The 21,968-nt window shown below is 45.0% G+C and overlaps 1 protein-coding gene across 1 annotated transcript in view; it reads right to left on the bottom strand.

Annotated features, from left to right (window-relative positions):
- The window catches only part of LOC147423719 (ubiquitin interaction motif-containing protein), a 62,463-nt gene that overhangs the window by 2,584 nt on the left and 37,911 nt on the right, over positions 1 to 21,968 (bottom strand). Inside the window, exons 4-6 of the mRNA XM_086501082.1 lie at positions 17,553 to 17,679; positions 16,747 to 16,932; positions 16,583 to 16,654 (exon numbers count right to left, since the gene is read on the bottom strand). Coding sequence (XP_086357208.1) covers positions 16,583 to 16,654; positions 16,747 to 16,932; positions 17,553 to 17,679 — 385 coding nt within the window. The remainder of the gene's footprint in view (positions 1 to 16,582; positions 16,655 to 16,746; positions 16,933 to 17,552; positions 17,680 to 21,968) is intronic.

Raw genomic sequence — 21,968 nt, 5'->3', positions numbered from 1 at the left:
AAATATGCTTTCCTTTGAAACAACCAATAATCAGTATTACCTCCACCTGTGCAAAATCATTGGGATCGAGTGAACGATAAAAAGTTCCTCTTGCAAAAGGTGGTCAGTCTGCTGATTTCCTTGAGCTGTCTCACTCAAACTATGTGAAATAAACTTAATACCCACAATCTCAGAGACTTGTCATTAGCGGCTTTGTAAATGTGATACTGCTCAGCTAGGGAAGGATGTTAAAATGGCACCACCACCAGATAGTTCCCTGCTGGCTTCTACCAGGTGGCAAGTTATCACTACGCGTTCTTAAAATTATGAAATAGCTTTATTATTTGGCCTAAATTGAAGGTGCTGATCACATGATATCTCCCTGACACATTGATCTTCCACAATATAGTTCTAAAACAACTTATATAGATTGTTTTCCAATATAAAATGAAGTACAGCATCCAACAATGCTTGAGATATCTTTTTTGACAATTACTTCCTTTCCAGATTATTTTAATCGGCAAACATGTCTGGATAATGAGAGATGCGACACGGCATACCCGAAGGACCTAGGAAACGCATGAGAGAGAGAGAGAGAGAGAGAGAGAGAGAGAGAGAGAGAGAGAGAAATGAAATAAAATGAAATGTTATATTACCGTCTTCAAAAGGCCAAACTGACCTATGAGACCAAAAAGTTACAATGTGGTGGATCTTATACAAAGTCAGTAACACAAATGACAAAATAAAATACTGTGGAATCCTAAACTGCTAGGTGTGAGTTAAGCAACTAGGTGGGATAGCTAAATCACAAATCACATAAGATCCAGCAACGGTCGTTGGCGGATCTCATCAATCTCCTCCATGGTCAATAGCCTAATCGGGCGTCGTGCATGTCGGGGCAAAGTGATCCGAATCCTCTGATGCAGCCTCCATCGATGCTATGTAGTACTCCGCAATCGTGGGCGTCTGGATCTCCCTAGCTCGGTCGCTCAATCGATCAGTGTGCCTTTGGTGTGAGGCGACGAGCTCTCCTGTGGTAGTAGCTCCTCCACGTGTCCAGTGTCTACTCTAAAGAAGTGTGTGATCCGTCTCTGAGACTGGCAAGCCTCTCCCCTCATCAGGCTCTCTCTGTGTCTGCGCAGCTCGAGCAAAAACAGACCAAAGCATCTCTACTCCTAATACCGCATGAATTTGGAGGGTGGTCCGAAGCCCTCTCTGAACAAGCAGTGGACGCGGCCACGTATCTCGTAGTAGACGGGGCAGTGGCATATCTAGTGCAGCTCTGTCTCAGGCTCCATGTCATACAGGAGGCATGTCCTGGCCTCTGCTGATACTCCGTTGTATCTCCCAGTCTCGATCCGTAGCTGGTGTGAAGATGTGCGCACCTGGCCAATATGTCACCAGGAGGTGTATTTTTCTTGTTGCCTTCAATAAATAAGTACTAGATATTTTTATTTATTTTTATTTTTACTTGTTTCCCCAGGACCCTTGAAAAGGTGCAACTGGACATTGCATGGTTAGTGTGAAACGGCTGCGGCCGAATAGGTTTCTCACATCGGGAGTCTGGGTCGGTCAGTCGGGGACTGGTCGGGCTAGTTAGCACTGAATTCTCATGAGTATGGAAGCCTGTGCCCACAAATGAAATCTGGGCCACTCGGAAAGTCACTTACAACTTCGTGAGTGAGTGGGAACTAGGGAATTAACTCAAAGGGGCAAACTGGACACTTGGCAGTTGTAGAGCCATTTGCAGGACACCTCAGCTGGAGGGGGCGCCCATTTGAGGCTGGGGCTGATTTTTGCTCAAGGAAAGTAACCTATAGTGTGTGTGTGAGTAGTGGGTGCAAGTCTACAGCTTTAATGGAAAGCTTGCCTTCTCCTCAGTCTCATGTAGCGCGATGACTTGCTCTCGTGCATCTCTCTCCCCCCTTTGGCACATATGGTAATGCCCCACTAGTTGGGCTACTCAGATGAACATGTACAGTTCTAGGGGTTTATGCGCGTTTGCCAAGGCAAGAGCCTTTTGAACAAGAACCGGATTAGCTAATTGCTAATCCCCCACAGGTACGTACAGTTCCATCGCGAAAGATTGCGAGTTCCGAGAGTTTTCTCGTGTGAAAACTCGTCCAATTCACAGGGGAAATGTCCCATTGCGTGCGGGAGCCCTTGGGACACGCGTAGGCGTGTTCGCTCCGCTTAAAAGGATCCGAAACAGCGAATTACAGCCTGCTGTGTTTTTCTGCAGGTTTAGGGTTTCGCACCTAAACTGCAAGGGAACCCCGGGGGAGCTCGTGAGAGCCTTGGGATGTGTGTACAGGCTTTTGGGCACCCAGCAGTGAAAAACAGAGAATTACAGCCCGCTGAATTTCTGTGACAGCTCACCGGAAAGCTTCCAGATAGCGAGGGAATCCGTCCTAGACAGGTGCTTTTGACCTACAGGGGTTTTTGCGTCGTTATGCTGCCAAAATCAAGTCGAAAACCTGTGTTTTCAGCCCTCGCCAGGTTTGGCCAGCTTTGTGAAAGCTTGTGCTAAGTGGTCGGATCATCTACCTTAATTTGAATAAAGAAATACCGAGAGGGGCGCCAGTCTTTGGGGCCTACATGGTGTCGGTCTCGTGTGCGCAGTGGCATTCTAGTCGCTGGACGCAACTGTGCTCTCTTTCCTTCTCAGTGCTCTGTGTAAAGTTAACAGGTAATTGAAAAAGTACCGCCCTCTACGTTGTACAGGCCCGTTATATGGTTCCATTGACGGGATAGTCACTTTTTCTTCAAAAAGTGCAGCGTGGATTGTTGTGGATGAAAGCAACACAGAGCTTGTTGTTATGGTAGAGAAGAGAGATCAAGTACCTGAAGAGGGATCTTCCTCACATGGCACGGAGAAAGTTCCTTCAACTCTTCAAGAAGAGGACAGGTTGTTTAGAACTCAACTGCGTTGTTGCATGGACATGTTTCAGCAGTTGGCTAACCAACCCAAGGTTGCAGGAGTTCTTACAGGCTCCGACACAAGGTTTTCAGCCTCCTACACAGGGCATGACTGAGCCGTTGCAGGAAAAGGAGATTTCCAATGCGCAGAGCACTCGTGATGCTAGAGGGAAAGCCCATGTGATTGAGCAACTAGCAGTGTCCAATGATCCAAAGCAACTTGCTTTAGCTGGACAGGAACAGTTTGTGAATGGTCAAGGGAGTAATGAACACGCTATGCGTCAGACCCTTCCATTACCTATTACTTATCCTCGTTATTTTGGAGGTGGTTCAATGTTTCAAGCTATGGCTGGACCTTCCACAGGTTATATGCCAGGGAATGTGTTCGGGACAATGCAAACATGCATGGGTAACCCTATGTACGCGAACATGGGTGTCCAACCGGGTTTTCAGGGTGCCTATGGCCAGTTTCGAGTGCTTGGAACACACTTTGGTATGGCTGGTTTTTCGCAGCCATACGTACAAAATGTAGATATGACAGGGAAAACAGTTGATGCCAGTGCTGGAATGAACACTCATGGAGCACCACTGTTACAGGCACCTGTTTATGATAATGTGGCTCCTTTGAGTCGGCTTAAGGATTACAAGGAAGGTGGGCAGGGAGTGAAGTTTGAAACTTTCAGAGGAATTGAGGATCAATTGAAGGCTTTGACCTCCATACAACAGTTCGACGCAGCTTATGCTGGAGGAAACTTCACGGAATCTTCAAAGATACGCAAGGCTGCCACTCTCTTGAGAGGGAATGCGCTTCAATGGTGGACCGCATTGTTGAACCAGGGTCAAGCCCCAACAACGTGGGTCCAATTCAAACAGCTTTTTGCGCCTGCATGGTTGACAAACACTTTTGAAGTGGATGTGATGACAGAATGGCACGAGTTGAATGCTAAACAGTGTGCGAACTTGGAAGAGTACAATAAACAGTTTTGGGCTGCACTATTGCCAGTCACCTCTTACAAGTTTGTGCCATTGTCAGAACAGATTGAGAAGTACTGTTGCGGATTGCCCAAGAAAATCGGGGACTACTACACAAAGACTACTGTCATGAATATGTTTCAGTTGATAGAGAATGCAAGAGTGGCCAGCAATCTCTCGAAGGGAGATTCCGATGGATTTAATAGCCACAAGAAAGGGTCCCAGGCTAAACAGTTTTCAGCCAAGGGCAATGTTGCAAGAAAGCCTTCTGAGCCTCCCACAAAGAAGCCCTCCATTGAAGAAGGTGATACGTCCAAGAAGCAGTCTAAGTCTTCTTCGGGACGAGGACAAGGACAAAAGAGGCATTTTTCTGGCAAAACTTTTGAAGAACGCAAAGCTCCTAGGGAGGCCAAGAAATGCTACATTTGTGAACAGGAACGACATTTTGCAAATGAATGCCCACAGAAGAAGTCACAGGATAAGGATGACAAGTCAGACCATAAAGGGAAGAAGCCAAAGCCAAGTGCAGGACTTGTTCCAGATTTCGTTGGAGACCAGCCAAACACAGATGCCACGGAGCTATGCAGAGCTTGGGGCAAAGTTAGAGACCAGACAGTGCTGGTTTTCTTTGATCCAAGAGCCCGTGCAGAGGAGATGGGTATGGCAGGGGAAGCAGGTTTGGCATGCCCAGGTCATTCAGAGCCTGTTACTCCCATTTTGGGGAAGCTTCGTCTGCACATTCAGAGCTATGTGGATGCGGAAGAATTTCATATTATGCCACTTGAGGACTGTGATGTATTACTGGGTATCCCATGGTGTTACAGGTTGCATGCTATGGTGGATACTTACAACAAAAAGATTACCCTTGTACATAGAGGAAAGACTCATGTCCTTGACGTAAAGCTTAAAGGCGAGTCTGTTCCAGTTGTTTCTGCTTCTGCTATTTCGTCTGTAATAAAGAATCATCTTTCTGCGTACTTGATCTTTGCAAAAGAAGTACCTCAAGTTGTATCTAATTTGCCTACCTTAGATAAAGATAGGTCAACTTTTTTGACTGGTTTCAGTGATTGTTTTTCGGACTCTTTGCCAGGGGAGTTACCTCCTGAGAGACCTGAGGATCATACTATAGATCTTGTGGCAGCCTCCAGGTTCTAGTCCACCGAATAGACCACCATACAGGGTCAGTGCAGCCCAGCAGAAAGAGATTATGAGTCAAGTCAACGAGCTTTTAGAGAAGGGGCTGATTCAGCCCAGTTCATCCCCTTTTTGTTCACCTGTACTCTTAGTGCAGAAGAAGGATGGTTCATGGCGCATGTGCATTGACTATCGCGCCTTGAATAAGAATACTATCAAGAACAGGTTCCCCATACCGAGGATAGATGACATTCTTGATCGGCTTGAGGGAGCGTCATTGTGTCGTAGCCACGTTGGTGGGATTGTTTAATCGTCCAACGCTACATTTCCGGAAGCATGTATATCTTCGATTCCCATCATAGAATATATGTGATATCAGGAGATACCGCATGTATTATTGGCATGCAAGCGAGGTCGCTTGCAGTATTTCAAGGGTGCGGTGTGTCACCAGGAGGTGTATTTTTCCTGTTGCCTTCAATAAATAAGTACTAGATATTTTTATTTATTTATTTTTTTACTTGTTTCCTCGGGACCCTTGAAAACGTGCAAGTGGACATTGCATGGCCAATGTGAAACGGCTACGGCCCAATAGGTTCCTCACATCGGGAGTCTGGATCGGTCAGTCGGGGACTGGTCGGGCCAGTTAGCACTGAATTCTGATGAGTATGGAAGCCTGTGCCCGCCAAATGAAATCTGGGCCACTCAGAAAGTCACTTACAACTTTATAAGTGAGTGGGAACTAGGGAATTAACTCAAAGGGGCAAACTGGACACTTGGCAGTTGTAGAGCCATTTGCAGGACACCTCAGCTGGAGGGGGCGCCCATTTGAGGCTGGGGCTGATTTTTGCTCAAGGAAAGTAACCTATAGTGTGTGTGTGTGAGTAGTGGGTGCAAGTCTACAGCTTTAATGGAAAGCTTGCTCTCCTCTGTCTCATGTAGCGCGATGACTTGCTCTCGTGCATCTCTCTCCCCCCTTTGGCACATATGGTAATGCCCCACTAGTTGGGCTACTCAGATGAACATGTACAGTTCTAGGGGTTTATGCGCGTTTGCCAAGGCAAGAGCCTTTTGAACAAGAACCGGATTAGCTAATTGCTAATCCCCCACAGGTACGTACAGTTCCATCGCGAAAGATTACGAGTTCCGAGAGTTTTCTCGTGTGAAAACTCGTCCAATTCACAAGGGAAATGTCCCATTGCGTGCGGGAGCCCTTGGGACACGCGTAGGCGTGTTCGCTCCGCTTAAAAGGATCCGAAACAGCGAATTACAGCCTGCTGTGTTTTTCTGCAGGTTTAGGGTTTCGCACCTAAACTGCAAGGGAACCCCGGGGGAGCCTCGTGAGAGCCTTGGGATGTGTGTACAGGCTTTTGGGCACCCAGCAGTGAAAAACAGAGAATTACAGCCCGCTGAATTTCTGTGACAGCTCACCGGAAAGCTTCCAGATAGCGAGGGAATCCGTCCTAAACAGGTGCTTTTGACCTACAGGTGTTTTTGCATCGTTATGCTGCCAAAATCAGGTCGAAAACCTGCGTTTTCAGCCCTCGCCAGGTTTGGACAGCTTTGTGAAAGCTTGTGCTAAGTGGTCGGATCGTCTACCTTAATTTGAGTAAAGAAATACCGAAAGGGGCGCCAGTCTTTGGGGCCTACAGGGTGTCGGTCTCGTGTGCACAGTGGCATTCTAGTCGCTGGACGCAACTGTGCTCTCTTTCCTTCTCAGTGCTCTGTGTAAAGTTAACAGGTAATTGAAATAGTACCGCCCTCTACGTTGTATAGTCCGGTTATAAATAGCACATCGTATCCCATGAGACAAGTGGGTGTCCATGTATCTGGGCCTCGTCACAAAACCGTCCTCCGTAAGCTGGAGAAGATGCTCTCTGTAGAAAGCCATCTTCAGGCCCAGCTTCTGTGCTAGTTGTATCCATTGCCTCCTGGTGTCTAGCTATGTTAGGTCGTGACGAATGAGCTTGGTGATCTCGGACTGTGTAAGAGTCAGAGAGGGTGCATCCAGTGAGTACTAGAAGGGGGGCAGTCTATCTATGTTGAACCCATACGCCTGAAACCATGATGTCATCTCCCCATACCAACATGCTGTATCTCCCTGCATGACTAACTGTCGAGAGGACTCAAGTGCAAGGCAGGCATATCTGTCTCTGGGAAGTTGCCACATGCGGTGTATCAAGGAGACAGATCTGGTGGGGGGGCAGCTAGCTCTGCTCGGATAATGGCACTTGGTACTGAAACCTTGGCTTTAATGAGCCGCGAGATCATAGAGACTAGTGGCTTCTCCATGTCCCCCCATCCATCAGTGCGACCTGTCCTCCCGTGATGGTCCAATGAAGGTCGCCAAATCTCAGCTCCATAGAGCAATGCAAAAGCCACCAAAGTGTCAAAGAGCCAGAGCTTCGTCCGAGGCTCCTGAAACTGAAAATGTGAACACATCCTCTCCAATCTACCCAATGTTGCATGGGCTCCCCAATGTTGCATGGGCTCTGGTCAATCTAGTCTCTGCTGCTCTCCTCACTGAAAATGCTGGTCCATTAAAAACCACTCCAAGGTAAGTATAAGCATCTATATACTCCATTGTCTCCTGGCCGTATGTGAATGCGGGCACTAACCTCCTGATCCACTGTCTGTGGGGTGGTATTAAATACCATGACCTTGGTTTTACCAAGGTTGACAGACAAACCACTTTCATGGGCAAACCGATGCAAAGCATCTAAGTGACCTTGCATCCCCTCCGGAGAATCGGAGATCAACACAATATCATGAGAGAGAGAGAGAGAGAGAGAGAGAGAGAGAGAGAGAGAGAGAGAGGCGCAATACAAAGGCCCACAGCCATTGCCTATCACATCTCAAAGTAATGCAACCAACATACACACTATGTTTTGCAAACCTCATACAGCTATCAGTCAGTCAGCCTGATTTGGTCAAACTTTTCACAATTCCCTATTCATCCTCCTAAGCCTTGAATTTCACTGAAATATTTTTCTAGGGCAACTCACTTTTAAGTTTATATTGTTGTTCATTTGGTTTTCTTTTGTCTAAAATGACAAAGTCACTTGAATGCAAAATATACTCGTCCTTTCCTCAAAAAAAAAGAAAAGAGTTATATACTAGAAACATCTCACAGACAACAAGAACCCAAGGCTTTGGATTGCATCAATAAGCCTTAATTGTTGTCCTTAATCCTAGCTAATTTCTAAAACTCCATGAAGCCTCGTGTATGATTAATTAGCTTTAATCTATGAGAAGTGGCAACGGAAGATGAACAGATAAGGCTGAAAACAGTGGCAACAGGTGCACAATCCCTCAGATCCAATGACGGGCAGCAACAACCTCCAAATGTAGCACCTCAGAAAGCAACCCTATCGCGCTAATATGCAATGTACGCGCAGAGGGACAATCAAAAGAAGAGAGATCTTGCAAAAGCGCAAAGGCAGATAGAGAGGTATGGCGATCTGGTAAAAACGCTAGAGAGAGAAACTTTCGGAGAGGAAACGTTGGAGAGAGAAACCCTATACACACTTTGATGATCACTGAACTAATACAATGTGGATGAAGTACAAGGGGGTGGGATCACTAAATCGGAACTTCCAAGATTTGTGCTACTCTTATCCCAACAAATAAGTAACCACACAACTCTAAACCAGGGGAAAAATCTAAAAACGGGCCTCTACGTGGAATCCAATGATATTGAGTACCAAGGAAAAATACTAAGCCTGGGGCAACCAAAAGGAACACTATATGACATTGCCAACGGTACACCACGAGCAAAACAATGGCGGGAACATGTCAATAATGAGCAAACTACCTCACATAGGCCGAGCACAACCACAAAACAACCCTCACTCCTATGATCAACCCTTGGGAGATAGTGGGGCACTAGCAGCTCCGCCAACACCAACCAGAGAGGTGACAAACTCTAACATAATCCTTGCTAAATCCTAAGCCCATAAGAGCCTAAAACATAGCCTCTCACAAAGAAGGAGACAACCCCAAACACATGGTATTTCTTTCTTCATCAAAAGTGTTGGCCAGAAACCTTCACTGAGACTCACTAAAGGCGAAAGTGAGAAAGGAGGCAACAAACTCGTGCTTATATCAACATCAAGTTTTATTTCTTTGTTTTATGGGTCAAAAGAATCTCACGATCATGAGATTGAAGCAAGGCTTCATACTTGTTGAAACATGGCATGCCAAGAAAGGCATCGCACCTGTCACAAATTGTTGACGTGTCAAGCCACTGTTATGACTCCTTGAGCCTAACCCTAGCCAACCTCAAGATTCCGGCCAAGGGGCCTAAACCCTAGCAAAAGCAAAAGAAGAAGTCCTCACTAACTTACATGTTCTTGTCGAGTGGCCAAAAAATACAAGGGGTTAGGATTTGATAGTCCTAACCCGACCCAACTTAACGTACCTCGTCCGATGGGGCCTAAAGACTAATAGCAGACACGCACTACAAATTATGTAGAGATAATGATGACGTGGTAGTCATACGAACGCTCTATATTTTGCGTTGGGAGTGATGACGTGGCAACAACATACGGACAGCCCATGGGTCGCTTGCTTTTTGACTAGTATCTTTTAGAATCGAGGCTTTCCATCTGAGATGCTTTTGTACAGACCAAGGGCCTTTAAATATGTGTTGTGGGCTCTTTCTCTGGCATTCAACCCGCCGGAGATGCAAGCAGAGCCATAGAGTTGTGTATCCTATTGAAGCAATATAAAGAAATACCGAAAGGGGCACCATCGTTTGGGGCCATTGCAGTCTCATGTTGGGTTAAAGGCCTAAATAACCCCTTTTGTACATTTTTATACTTTGTCCAGGTTCACATAGAACGTGGATACATTTTTTAAAGGTCACTTATAATAAAAGTGGGAAAGCCCAAAAACTAAATAAGTGAGTTTTCCCCAATCGTGCGAGCTCTCTCCCTCTCTCTGCTTTCGATCTGTAGCGCTTCTGCTCTCCTGCACTCACGCTTGGCTACACCCGGCCCAAACCTGCACTCCTTCACCTCGCGCATCTCCCGGTAGCCTCTCCTTCGCGCTTTCATCTGGGAATGGAACTCCGCCACTTCGTGTCTTGTGTGGATTCTCTCTTTCTTTCTGTTCAGTTGTTTTAAGTGCTAAACATCTATCTTAGTCTGTTCTTTCAGTTGACATGTGGTGCTCGTCTCATTACAACACCCTATCAAGTCCATAATGTGAAAGTCACCTTGATCCACAAGCCTTGGAAATGAACTTGAAGTGTGCCCACAAGTGGCGTCATAGACAAGAAGGTATCATTCGCCATCTGTGCTTCCATATCATTGCTTTTAGCAACAAATTAGCATATGCATCAATTCCAAATTTGGTGGCCAACTGAGGGGGGAGAGAGTAGAGCATAGAGCCAAAATCAAAGAAAATAAGGGCTTCTTGGTCACATATATGTCCCCAAGCTTTGCAAGGATTGAGAATGCGCAGAGTGAGAGAGAGTCTTGAGCGACGGATATGAGTCGAGAGAAGTTAACGCAGAGCTATTGAGTGTACCAAATCAAGGTACACCAAGAATATAAAAAAGGTGTTTTAAATATTAGGGTACAATAAGGGTGTGTTCCCACATTTATATAACATATGTGTATACATAGGAACGAAGGGACTTTACACCCAACAACCTCCCACTTAAGAGCCGCCAAGTGGTACCTTTAAGCTAACTAACTCCCACTAATCTTATGCAATGCTCATGTTGAGCCTTTGCAAGACTCTTAGTGAGAACATCTGCACGGTTATCTGGGGTTTTGATCTTGATCAATACCTGTCGTATGAAATTGTACCGAATCTATGTGTTTGATACATGCATGGAACATGGCATTCTTAGCCAAACATACTGCACTCTCACGACCAAGCACTGGAGCACGTGCAGAAAGACCAAAATCCCTGACCAGATGGCCAAGCCAAATAGCTTCTTTAGAAGTTCCTGTATATTCAGCCTCTATAGTGCTCAGTGCCGGTAAACACAAACCCACTGGTAGATTTCCTAGTGTCAAGGTCTCCTCCCATGTCCGAATCACAGAATCCCTGCAATTGTAGTGTACATTGTCCATAGCATATACACTTCTCTTGTGTACCTTTTAAGTATCTGAAGAAACATTTCACTACTTCCCAATGTGGCTTGCCAAGATTAAACATAAATCAGTTGACAACTCCCACTAGATGAGAAATGTCATGCCGTGTAGCAACCATGGCATACATCAAAGATCCACAAGTTGATGCACAAGGTATACCCTTCATAGCACTTGCAGCTGCATCATCCTTTGGGCAATCAGCTTTGCAAAGCTTTGTTTCTCCATCAATAATGAGGCTGCAACAAGGATCTCTTCAATGTCACGAAGCTCTGCAATGACCACACTAGATGCAACATTTGTCTTTGCAACTTCTTTGGAGGAAGAGTTGTCGTCTTCTTACTTATCATCAGTTCTTTTCTTTTCCCGTTGTTTCTTTCTTTCTTGTTCCTTTTTGTAGTACCTGCAATCGGGCTTCTTATACCCTTCCGGCCACACTGATACCAAATAACATCTTTTTGTTTACCCTTGCTTTTGCTCTACTTTTACCTCTATTTGCAACATTGTCCCTCTTCTCCGACTTGCCTCTTAACATGATAGGTTGAACTAGTGCTTTCTCCACTAGACTTTCTTCTTATCTCTTCATTGAGGATAGATCCCCTAACATTATCGAAGGTTAATGCACGGTTGTTGCTAAGTGAAACAACCAAAGTCCTCCCAACTACTAAGCAAAGTCATCAACAAGAAAATAGCCTTCAGTTTATCATTGAAAGGTTGCAAACCAGAGTCCTATAACTGGCTCAAAATCCCTGTGAAAGCACTCAAATGATCAGATGCTATCTTAGACTCGTCCAACTCCATGTTCACACAGGCTTGCGCATAAGATGCACTTGATTCACTAGAGTTGCATCTTCATAAGTATCCAGTAACTTTTTCCATATAGCATAAGTAGTATCAAGACGCTTAATGTCTCGAAGTACATCATCAAACACAACCATTTTAATGTATGGAATGGCCTTCTTGTTGAGTCTAGCCCAATCCTCATTTGTCATAGTTGCAGGCTTAGTTCCCAAGAGAGCATCATCACAGTCCTTGAGAAACAAAATGCCTTGCATCTTGTCTTTCCACAGATCAAAGTCGATGCCATCAAACCTCTTGATTTCAAGAAGGGATTTGGTGTTACTACTACTAGAAGCGTTTGTGGTCATTCTTCAGCAATACACAAAGAAATGCTGCAATTTATAACAGCAGATAGTAAGCTGAATATTCAGCCAAACTCAGCCCAAAATAACGGCAAAGAAGAGCAAGATTTAGTGTGACTATGTTACTGACAGTGCCCACATATATGTACAGCAGTAGAAAGGATGATTTTCAACAACAAAAACTGAAAGTTCAGCATATATTTCATGCATACACCATTGCCAGGTAAATCCCACTTCAGCAATAGCACCAAAATACATCTGCAACGCTAATAATCTCCAAGACTGCTGCAACATGAACATTCAGCAATACGTCAACTCAATGGGAACTGCCCAGCATGTATACTGCATACATATGTGACCAAAACAACTTCTGTTACATAGAGCACCAAAGATTCTTTGCGATTTCTCAAAAAACTCACAAGTGGGAGATGATCCCATTGCTTACAACACCAAGGTTACTTCAGCAATATCCCTAAAATGCATTTCATGCATCAACTTTGCCAAAATCCACAAAAGCCCCAAAATTTCATTCACAAATCTGCTTCAATTGCGTTAATATATTGTCACATGCGCATTGCAGTTGCGCCACGTGGACAAGTTTCTGCTTCAGTCTAGCGTCAATCTTAGCTTAAGATCTAGCCTGGCATTTTGTGAGCCTCTAGAAGGACGTGCATAATCAAGCAAGTCATAGTTGCAATGTGCAAACCCTCTCTTGCACAGTTCCCCCATCATAGCAGATTTCAGCCTTCACCCCATTAGCTTCACCACTGTTTCCAATTTTCAGCCCATCGCCGTCATCGACGATAGCAAATCAACCCACAGCCTCGTCGTCGTCGCAGTACCAAGCATCTCCAACAGAACCCATTAGCACCTCAGCAGCACCACAGTACAAGTACCCCTCCTCATCGTCGTCGACGACTACGACAAGAACCCATTAGCACCTCAACAACACTGCAATACAAGTACCCCTCGTCGTCGACGCAATACCCTTGCGTTTTGGCTTGGCTCTTGCCTAGCTTAGCGTAGGGATCATCGGGACCTTCGTGTCCTGAGCACCCAAGTACCTTCAATACCAAAGTACGCACAGTACCAAGCACCAAGTATCCGCAATACCTAGCACTTAGCCTCTTGAGTACCAAGCATCCAGTCACAAGACGGGCACCACGTGCCAATAGAAAAGAACAGACTGAACAGACTTTTAGCACTTTAATAACAACTGAACTGAGAGAGAGAGAGAGAGAGAGAGAGAGAGACGACACCCGACACGGAGTGGCGGAATTCCACCCCAGAGAGTATTGACCCCAAACCTTGGCGCCCCTTTCGGTATTTCTTTATGTTACTGCTGATTCGCAAAGTACAACAGCCGGGGAGCACCTGCTCTGCAATCTGCGCGCTAAAAAGTGCCAGAGAGAGCCCCCAAGGCTCATATTTAAAGGCCCAAAGCCTAAAAGCATCAAATATGAAAAGCTGACCCCAAAAAATCACTTTCCTAAATTTCGAGATTTCCCTAAAAATCCGCCGCGAATTCCGGATCGTCCGTACAGGTGCCACATCATCATATTTTGATGTTCAAAGTCTTTTGAGCGTGTTCTGCTTCATTTTTAATGCCTTTATGTCACTTGGGCCCCCATCAGACGGGGTCCCCATAAGTTGGTAGGACTTCTTCTTCTGTTACTTGTTCTTCTTAGGGTGTCTAGAATTAGGGTTTGCAGGTTTTAGGGTTAGGGTCTCTAGAATTAGGGTTTGCAAGTTTTAGGGTTAGGGTTTCCAAAATTAGGGTTTCAACAGTTAGGGTTTCTGGCAAAAATTAGGGTTAGGGTTTCTGCTCTCGGGCAACCACGTCATCACTTTGTGACACTTCTTCTGTTACTTGTTCTTCTTAGGGTTTAGGCCCCTTGGCTAGTAGCTCCGTTCTTCAGTAGGTCAACACGTCAGCAGTTTGTTACACATCCACTGCAGTATTCAATCCTTTGCCTCAGCAGTACCCAGCATCAATAGCATCAAGTACCCATTAGCATCTCAACATCTAGATCATTGTATCAGCATTGTGCAAGTACTTGCTCTAGAAACAGAGCAAGGAGGCCCTTGAGGGTGATTAGAACCCGACATGCGGTGCTGTCTCTCTTTTCTCTCTCGCGCGCGTCTCTCTCATTCATTGTGTTCAGTTCAGTTTCTCTTTCAAGTAAGTGAAGTAACCTTGTGCTTGTGTGGAGTACTAGATCCGAGCTAAATCCTTAAACACTTCCGCTTCACTTGACATATATGATCCCAAGAGAATAAATTGGGCTCGGCTAAGCAAAATTGCACCGATGCACCAAAGTTGTTGTGTGCTTGCCTACCCTCTATGTACAATGAAGTGCAAGAACTGACGCTCGTTGTACGCTCCTACCCTCGCCATCGCTAGCGCGTGTTGCGGCTGCTGCTGCCTGCTTTGCGCACAGTTGCCCCAACGCACAGCCTGCCCGCCTCTTGTTGCCGTCGTGGTTGTTGGGACAAGTGGGAGCGTTGCAAGTGTAATTTTGACTCTCGAGGATAAGGAGAATTGGTATGGCAAGGTTGTGGGGATTCATGTGTAGGATAGGCACAACAAATATGGCCAATGGACTCACAATCAAAGCATCCACCCTCAACACGGTACGGCAACAAGTGGAAGAGTTGCGGGTGTAATTTTGACTCTCGAGGATAAGGAGAATTGGTATGGCAAGGTTGTGGGGATTCATGTGTAGGATAGTCACAACAAATATGGCCAATGGACTCACAATCAAAGCATCCATCTTCAACAGGGTATTCTGCCATCTCTTATTGAGGAAATAAATTTGGTCATCAAAGAGGATATTCAGGTTGTTGAGGAGTGTCCGTTTGAGTGGAATAGGACATGGGTGCTCAACTTGTAATGGGACGGGCACCACGCGCTAGCAGAACAAACTTTAAGCACTTCAAAACAACTGAACGACAAGAGATGCAATGCATGGCACAGAGATACGGAGTGGCGGAGTTCCAAGCACTGACCCCTAACCTTGGCACCCCTTTCAATATTTCTTTATATTGCTTCAACTCAGTACACCGCCAGTGGCTCTGCTCTCACAAGAATGCCCCAGAGAAAGCCCACCCATTGTATTTAAAGGCCAATGGCCATTCCAAAAGCAGTACATGAAAAGCATCAAACTTCAAAGCGGAAATCCATACACTGCCACGTCAGCAGGGTGTCAGTGCAATTTTACAAGCGTTCATTCACTGCCACATCAACATGTCATCACGAATTGTGGAACGTCTGTACAATCCTACCACGTCATCAACTTCATGCGCAAGAAATTGTGTGTGTGTGTGTGTGTGTGTGTGTGTGTGTGTGTGTGTTGCTTGCTTACATCAGGGTTGTTCTCATCCGTTGGATGGAACGAGGCGTCCGGTGGCGTCCCGTTCGGTCAAGGCGTCCGATCCGTTCGATGGATTTTTTAGTCCGTTTGACCAATCAACGGTTAGTTTGACCGTTTTGAGAACTTTTGATTGCGCTTTGTTTTGGGAGGTTTTTGGGTTACCTTTTGGCATAGGATCCTTCCCACCTAGCCTAGGATCCCCCCCCCCCCCCCCCCCCCCCTCACCTCCCACATGCCTTGAGCTTCTCTCTCTCTCTCTCTCTCTCTCTCTCTCTCTCTCTCTCTCTCTCTCTCTCTCTCTCTCTCTCTCTCTCTCACACACACACACACACATTCATTGCTTTGGTCCTTAAACCTTGGATTTCATTAGGCCTCTCTCTCTCTCTCGACTCTTGAGTGTCAGCACTTGGCACTTGCAAGTTGCCTTCTTGTGATAATGAGTTGTCTAATTGTCTCAATTGTAAAATCTAGTCTTCTTGTCCAATGTGATAAAGAGTTGTCTAATTGTCTCAAGTGTAAAATCTAGGCTTAAGAATTGCGTGTTTTTATTTTTGAACGTACGTAACCATGTCGTACGACATAAATTTTCTAGTTCGATGAGTACAGTACGTCTTCGTACGTGGACAAAATGTACGAGACCACCCTGGCTTACATCAACCAACAAGAGGTTACTATGCCTGCGTTAATCACTAGAATCTATGAGGCAATTTGTCCCAGCCCCTGCACAACAATCTGGGCCTTTCTTGGATTAATATAGGCATATATAAAACTTCTTCGCTACCCATAACAAAGGCACAAGTTGAAGACTCAAGGTAGTCATCCACATGTTACCATCAGCATTCTCTCTTCATGTTTAGCATTACATCACGGCTCTTCTTTGATTTACAGAAAAAAGAAAAACTTTCTGAAAAACTTTGTATCTTATAAACAGGCGGAGATCAAAAAGGGAGGAGCATCTTACCTGAGATGCATGTCCAAAGGGAGCTGTGACCAAAGGCTGTCCAGGATCATCTCTATCCAGCTGGATGGATTCCTGCAGTTTGGAGCACACAGTATTCATTCTTCTTGGTGCTCCTTTAAAGGCAAATGCGAAGTATTTATCTTGTAGCCATTAGTTGATCATACCAATCCTCTCGACAAAAGGGCTGAAAAGAGAAACAGCAATGCACCCACATGGCTCCTAAAAACCGGAAGAAACATGGGAAGTTGATGCAAGAGTGAAGACATTGATGTGAATGTGCAGATTCTCAACTGTTTCTGCAAATCCATAGCCGAATTCAGTGCAATTCCCTCCAGCTTACGAGACATTGCCTGTTCAAGAACCAACACCAAAAAGTGAGATGGGGCCTAAAGAAACAAAGCACTTTCGAACAGATCAATGCGTACACGACCTGAAATGTAGATTACTGATAGTAAACCACCTCCCAGCACGATTTTCTTGGAACTTTCAATCAATAACTAGATCCTTTCAACCATTTGTGACAATCAAACTACATTGTTAAAGAGTAAGAAGTCCAATAATGTTCCATTAGCCAAATACTATTTCCTTTCCCCAAGCATGTACTACATAGAATCCTTAATCCATTGAATGAAAAATCCTCCAAGCTGGGCTAACTAAAGAAAGGCATCCATGTTCGCTACACAGCAGAACAAGAGTGAACCAGAAGTTCCAACTCAATAAATCCAGCTTGCTAGTATCAATGGCTCCTAGTTTTCATTGAAAGTAACTTGGCTTAAGCACTATCCCCTTACATAACAGCACACACTGTAATCTCTTTGAAACTATCTTCAACGTGAGTCAAACTACGCAACTCAAAGAACAAGAGGCTTTCTTTACGTAACGGGTCCATTTACACGCAGATTGTTCTCTTTTAACTCAAAACAAATCTGATTTCATTGAACAAACCAAAATAGAGACAAACAGTACATACTTCATCCTGCTCGTCCTCTTTCCCACCACCTCCTGACATCAACATGACAGTATCCAGAACAGCAACGACAGCCTTCGTTTTACCTCCAACTAGCCATAGTATCTCCGCAAACGCTGAAAGTAAGGCTCTGTACTAAGATCCAGTTCAATTGTTACATTTCAGCAATTCAAGTTTTTCAGAATCCAATAAAACAGCTCCATCAAAGTAGAGGTCTGTCTTGAAATAAGCATCTAATGATAGACCTTCATAAGGTCAGAAAGTCTAACTATAAGAGGCTAAAACATTTGCACAAAACAAAAAATCAACACACACAAAGAAAGAGTATAATGAAGCAAGACCAATCAAAAAAACAGACAAAATGGATATTACAGCCAATACTTGAAATATCTTTGACAAAGATCCAAAAGCAATAACCCCAAAATCTGGCACCCTAAGGGCTGCTCCGTACAACGCAGAAATCCGTACGTTGTGCCGGTCAGCAGTCAAAGCAAAACGCGAATATTTGTACATCGCTGCCACGTGTAATGCTCCACGTAATTTTTGGATCCTGCTTTTTATTTAAAGTGTTTAGGCACCACGGCCAGGTTGTGTCAGTTGGGTAGGGTTAGGTTTTTACCCTAACCCTCTTTGGGCCTCTCGGCCAGAATCTGGAAGTTGTTTGGGTTAGGTTTTTTAATCCCTAACCCCCACATGTCCTCTCGGCCAACATCTGCAGGTTTGAGCGTGCCAAGTCATCAGTTTGAGATAGGTCGACTTGGAGCATGACTTGCATAGGCTTGGGTTATCCAAAGAGTCTCGTTGAAGAAGCAAGGTGGTTAGGTACGTAGTGTTCAGTAGTACTAAATGGTTAAGTCATTAGGTACATAAAATTCATATGTATTTTTTAAAAAGCCTAAAATTTAGAATACTTCAGGAGGTTCATCATTTGTTCATAAGTATCACACCAAAAATGGTAAAACTACAAACCAAGACTGCCATTAACTATAAAAATTAAGGCTTTTACAGTTAACTCTCAAATGTTACATTATACATAAAACAACAAACTCCAAAAACTTTAGATTGCGTTGAATGATAGTCAATCATAGATGATAGTCTCATCGAAATAACAAGACGATAGTCTCTCTGTATTCAGTTTAATAAGGATCTACAGGCACCTAAAAGCCCTAAATAAGAGCGCTCACATGAATGGCCGCCAAAAAAAAACACCCCATCGAACCCACACACAGAGTACGGATCAACTCACACGTACGGATCCCTATTGCATAGAGAGCTATATCATGAAGTGCAGCCAATGTCAAGTCACTAGACAAAGCGCCTTTAGAAAGCTAACATGTTACATCCATAGGAAATCTCCGATTCCAAGCACTAAAGTATGTCTATGGATATTTTACTCGATTAGCCAGATACTAGCCGTGGCAATGATGCCATTTGGTTCATGGTTGACAAAGTCACGAAAATGGCAAAGCTTATACCAACAAATGAGTTAACGGATTTATTTGTCAATCAGCATCATAACCCTTATGGCTTGAAGAAGGATATTGTAAGTGAGGATATGCACGTGTCTGAGTAGCCAAAAAGTACTCCTTTGTTCTAGTATTTGTTTCAACAATCCTTCACCTTCTTACAAGATGGGTTCATAGAGAGGCCAAGATACATAAACTTATACATGCCTGATAATGCACAAGAGGCGATTGGACAACTTAAGTGTATTATCTTAGATTAGAGATTGTCGAGGCTGGTTGAGTTGCATGTATCCCCAAAGCAGAGAGGATATGCATTGTCAGAAATTGTTGACATGTCAAGCCATTGAAGACCTAGAGGGTTGGGCTACGCACACTAGCCAACCTACAGACCCTGGCCAAAGGGCCTAAACCCTAGCAAAAGCAAAAGAAGACGAAGTTCTCACCAACTTACAAATCCTTGCCGAGTGGTCCAATGGGTTAAGGTTAAAATCCTAACCCCTAGCAACTTATTGGACCCCCATCCGATGAGGCCTAAAATAAAAGGCACATACACCCACTCATTAAAGACCCAACGTGGAGATCAATGGCATGGCTGTTGTACGGAAGCTCACGAATTACGCTACATGCTAACATGGCCTACAATACAAATTTCCGCAATCTGCGCTGACATGGTAGGTTGTACGGACGCCTACGCGAATTGCGCTAATAGATGCTGACGTGGCATTTTGTGCGGATGGCCATGAGCGCTAGCTTTTGGAGATCAGATGCTTATAGACTATTAAGCTTTTCATGTAACTACTTTTGATGGCCAAGGGCCTTTATAAACGAACCAAGGGCTCACTCTCTGGCATGCTTCCACGTGGAGATGCAGAGCAGTGTTTCCAGTGTTGTATTGAGTTGAAGAAATATAAAGAAATAGCGAAAGAGACAACTTAATTTGGGGCCAGTACTCTCTTGAGGTGGAACCCCGCCACTCCGTGTCTCGCGTGGAGTGTATCTCTTTCCGTTCAGTTGCTTTGAAGGCTGAAGCGTCTAAAGCCTGTTCAGTCTGTTCTTTTCCATTGGCACGTGGTGCCGTCCCGTTACATGCATACTATGCACAGAGGACGTACAGAGCAAAGAACTGCAACCGAATCATCAACCTCTTACCCATTGGTTAGGTATCTCCGTCGACAATTCCAAGAAAGACTTGCATTTGCAAAAGGCACAACAGATCTGCCAATCCATCTCCTTGAAGAAAATACAGCCATAGAAATTTGCTCCAGAAGTGATGAAGAAGATCCTACTTCTGTCCAAATCCTTCACTCTGCAAGAGGAAGGCTGAAATGAAGCTCTCGATCCAAAGGCCGCATGCATGCTCCCCTTGCGACGAGAAGGCACGGCAACATAACTCCGTCTGGAAGAAACCGGAACAATCCAGCAACGCTTGTAGCCTCCATCTGGTTCCCCTCGGCGAAGAGGTCGGGGTAATCAAGGTAAAGAACAAGGAAGTCGTAGAAGAGGGTCCAACGTCTCTGCATACCCAAATCTACCCCAAACTAGAGAAAAAACATGGAAAAACAGCAAGCTTCAATCAAGTCCAAAGCGGCATCGGACCACCCAAATCCAAGCATCCAAGGTGGTCGTGTCATTGAGGGCTATGATACCATAACAAAGGCGGCAACGGAAGATGCAACGGAAATGAAGACAAGAACTGGCTCCCGATTCGGTGGACACCTCAACTTCGATCTAGAACACCTGCAATGCAATGCCACATACATGAACAAGGCACTCGTGGAGAAGACAGATCACTGAGGTAGAGAGAGCCAAAACATTTGAGAATGAGAAAGACAGAGAGAGAGATCTAGAAAAGGCTCTCCATGCTGATAACAAGCTGCTCATACAATTGACCAACCGTGATCGGGCATAGAATTGACATGCCCAATGGATAGACCCGAGGTACACATAACTGCGATTGCTACTGACACTGCCAACTACATGGGCACCACCTCCAGCATGCTCAACAAGCATAGATCTGGTGCACCTCCTCCTGGCTAGATCTAAATCTGGATCTCGGATGAGAAACCCTGCCATAGCATGATCACAAGGCCTCAGGAGGTATTGCACCGTAGAGAGGGTCTCCACACACTGCGCCTCTAATCCCCAACAAAAACGCTAGGGCTGATCTGAAAAACGCCAACGAGCTAGGCAAAACGCTAGGGAGGATCCTACTATGACTGCCAACCAAGGCCAGATCTGCACCCGAGGGACTGCTCCCTATAGGTGCCCCCTCTCTAGGCTCTATTGTTGTGTGTAAAGAGATCACCTCCGCCCCCCCCAACAATCTGGTTGTCCGACCAAGTCCCCTACATCCATGACCTAGGAAAATAGGAGGAACTACAAAGGGAAGGGCACCAGATACCCATACCGCTCATGGGAAAAAATAGGAGTGTCACAAAATGATGACATGGCAATACTGCCCGAACACACACAAACACACACACGATGGACTGATGACGTGGCAAACTGTACGGAGTGTCCAAAAATTGCATTGTCTAGCTGATGACGTGGCAGCTGTATGGACGCCCACAATTCACGTTGACATGCTAACGTGGCAGCTGTACGGAATTCCGTAATTTGCGTTGGCCAGTTTTTGAGGACTAGTTGCTTTTAGAACTTTTGCTTTGAGTTTAATTGCTTTTAGGGCTCTACTTTTGGGCATCCCTTGTAAAATAAAAGAGCCCTAAGGGCCTCACTTCTCAAAGCATCTGGATGCAGAGTCAGAGAGCGGAGGACCTTGCGGGAGTTGTACTTTGCTCAAGGATTAATATAAAGGAAATATCGAAAGGAGCGCCAGTCTTTGGGGCCAATCTCTCTAGGCACGGAACTATGCCAGGCCGTGTCGTCTTTTGTGAATTGTTTTAAAGTGAATCTCTGATGTGTCGCGGTAGAATCTAGACTTGGGGTGCCCAAG

This window comes from Adiantum capillus-veneris, chromosome 26 (genome assembly GCF_014529385.1).
Source record: "Adiantum capillus-veneris isolate H3 chromosome 26, ASM1452938v2, whole genome shotgun sequence".
In the NCBI taxonomy this organism is placed as follows: Eukaryota; Viridiplantae; Streptophyta; class Polypodiopsida; order Polypodiales; family Pteridaceae; genus Adiantum; species Adiantum capillus-veneris.
Note: the sequence above shows the minus strand (reverse complement) of the source record. Positions and strands in the feature narration are given on the sequence as shown.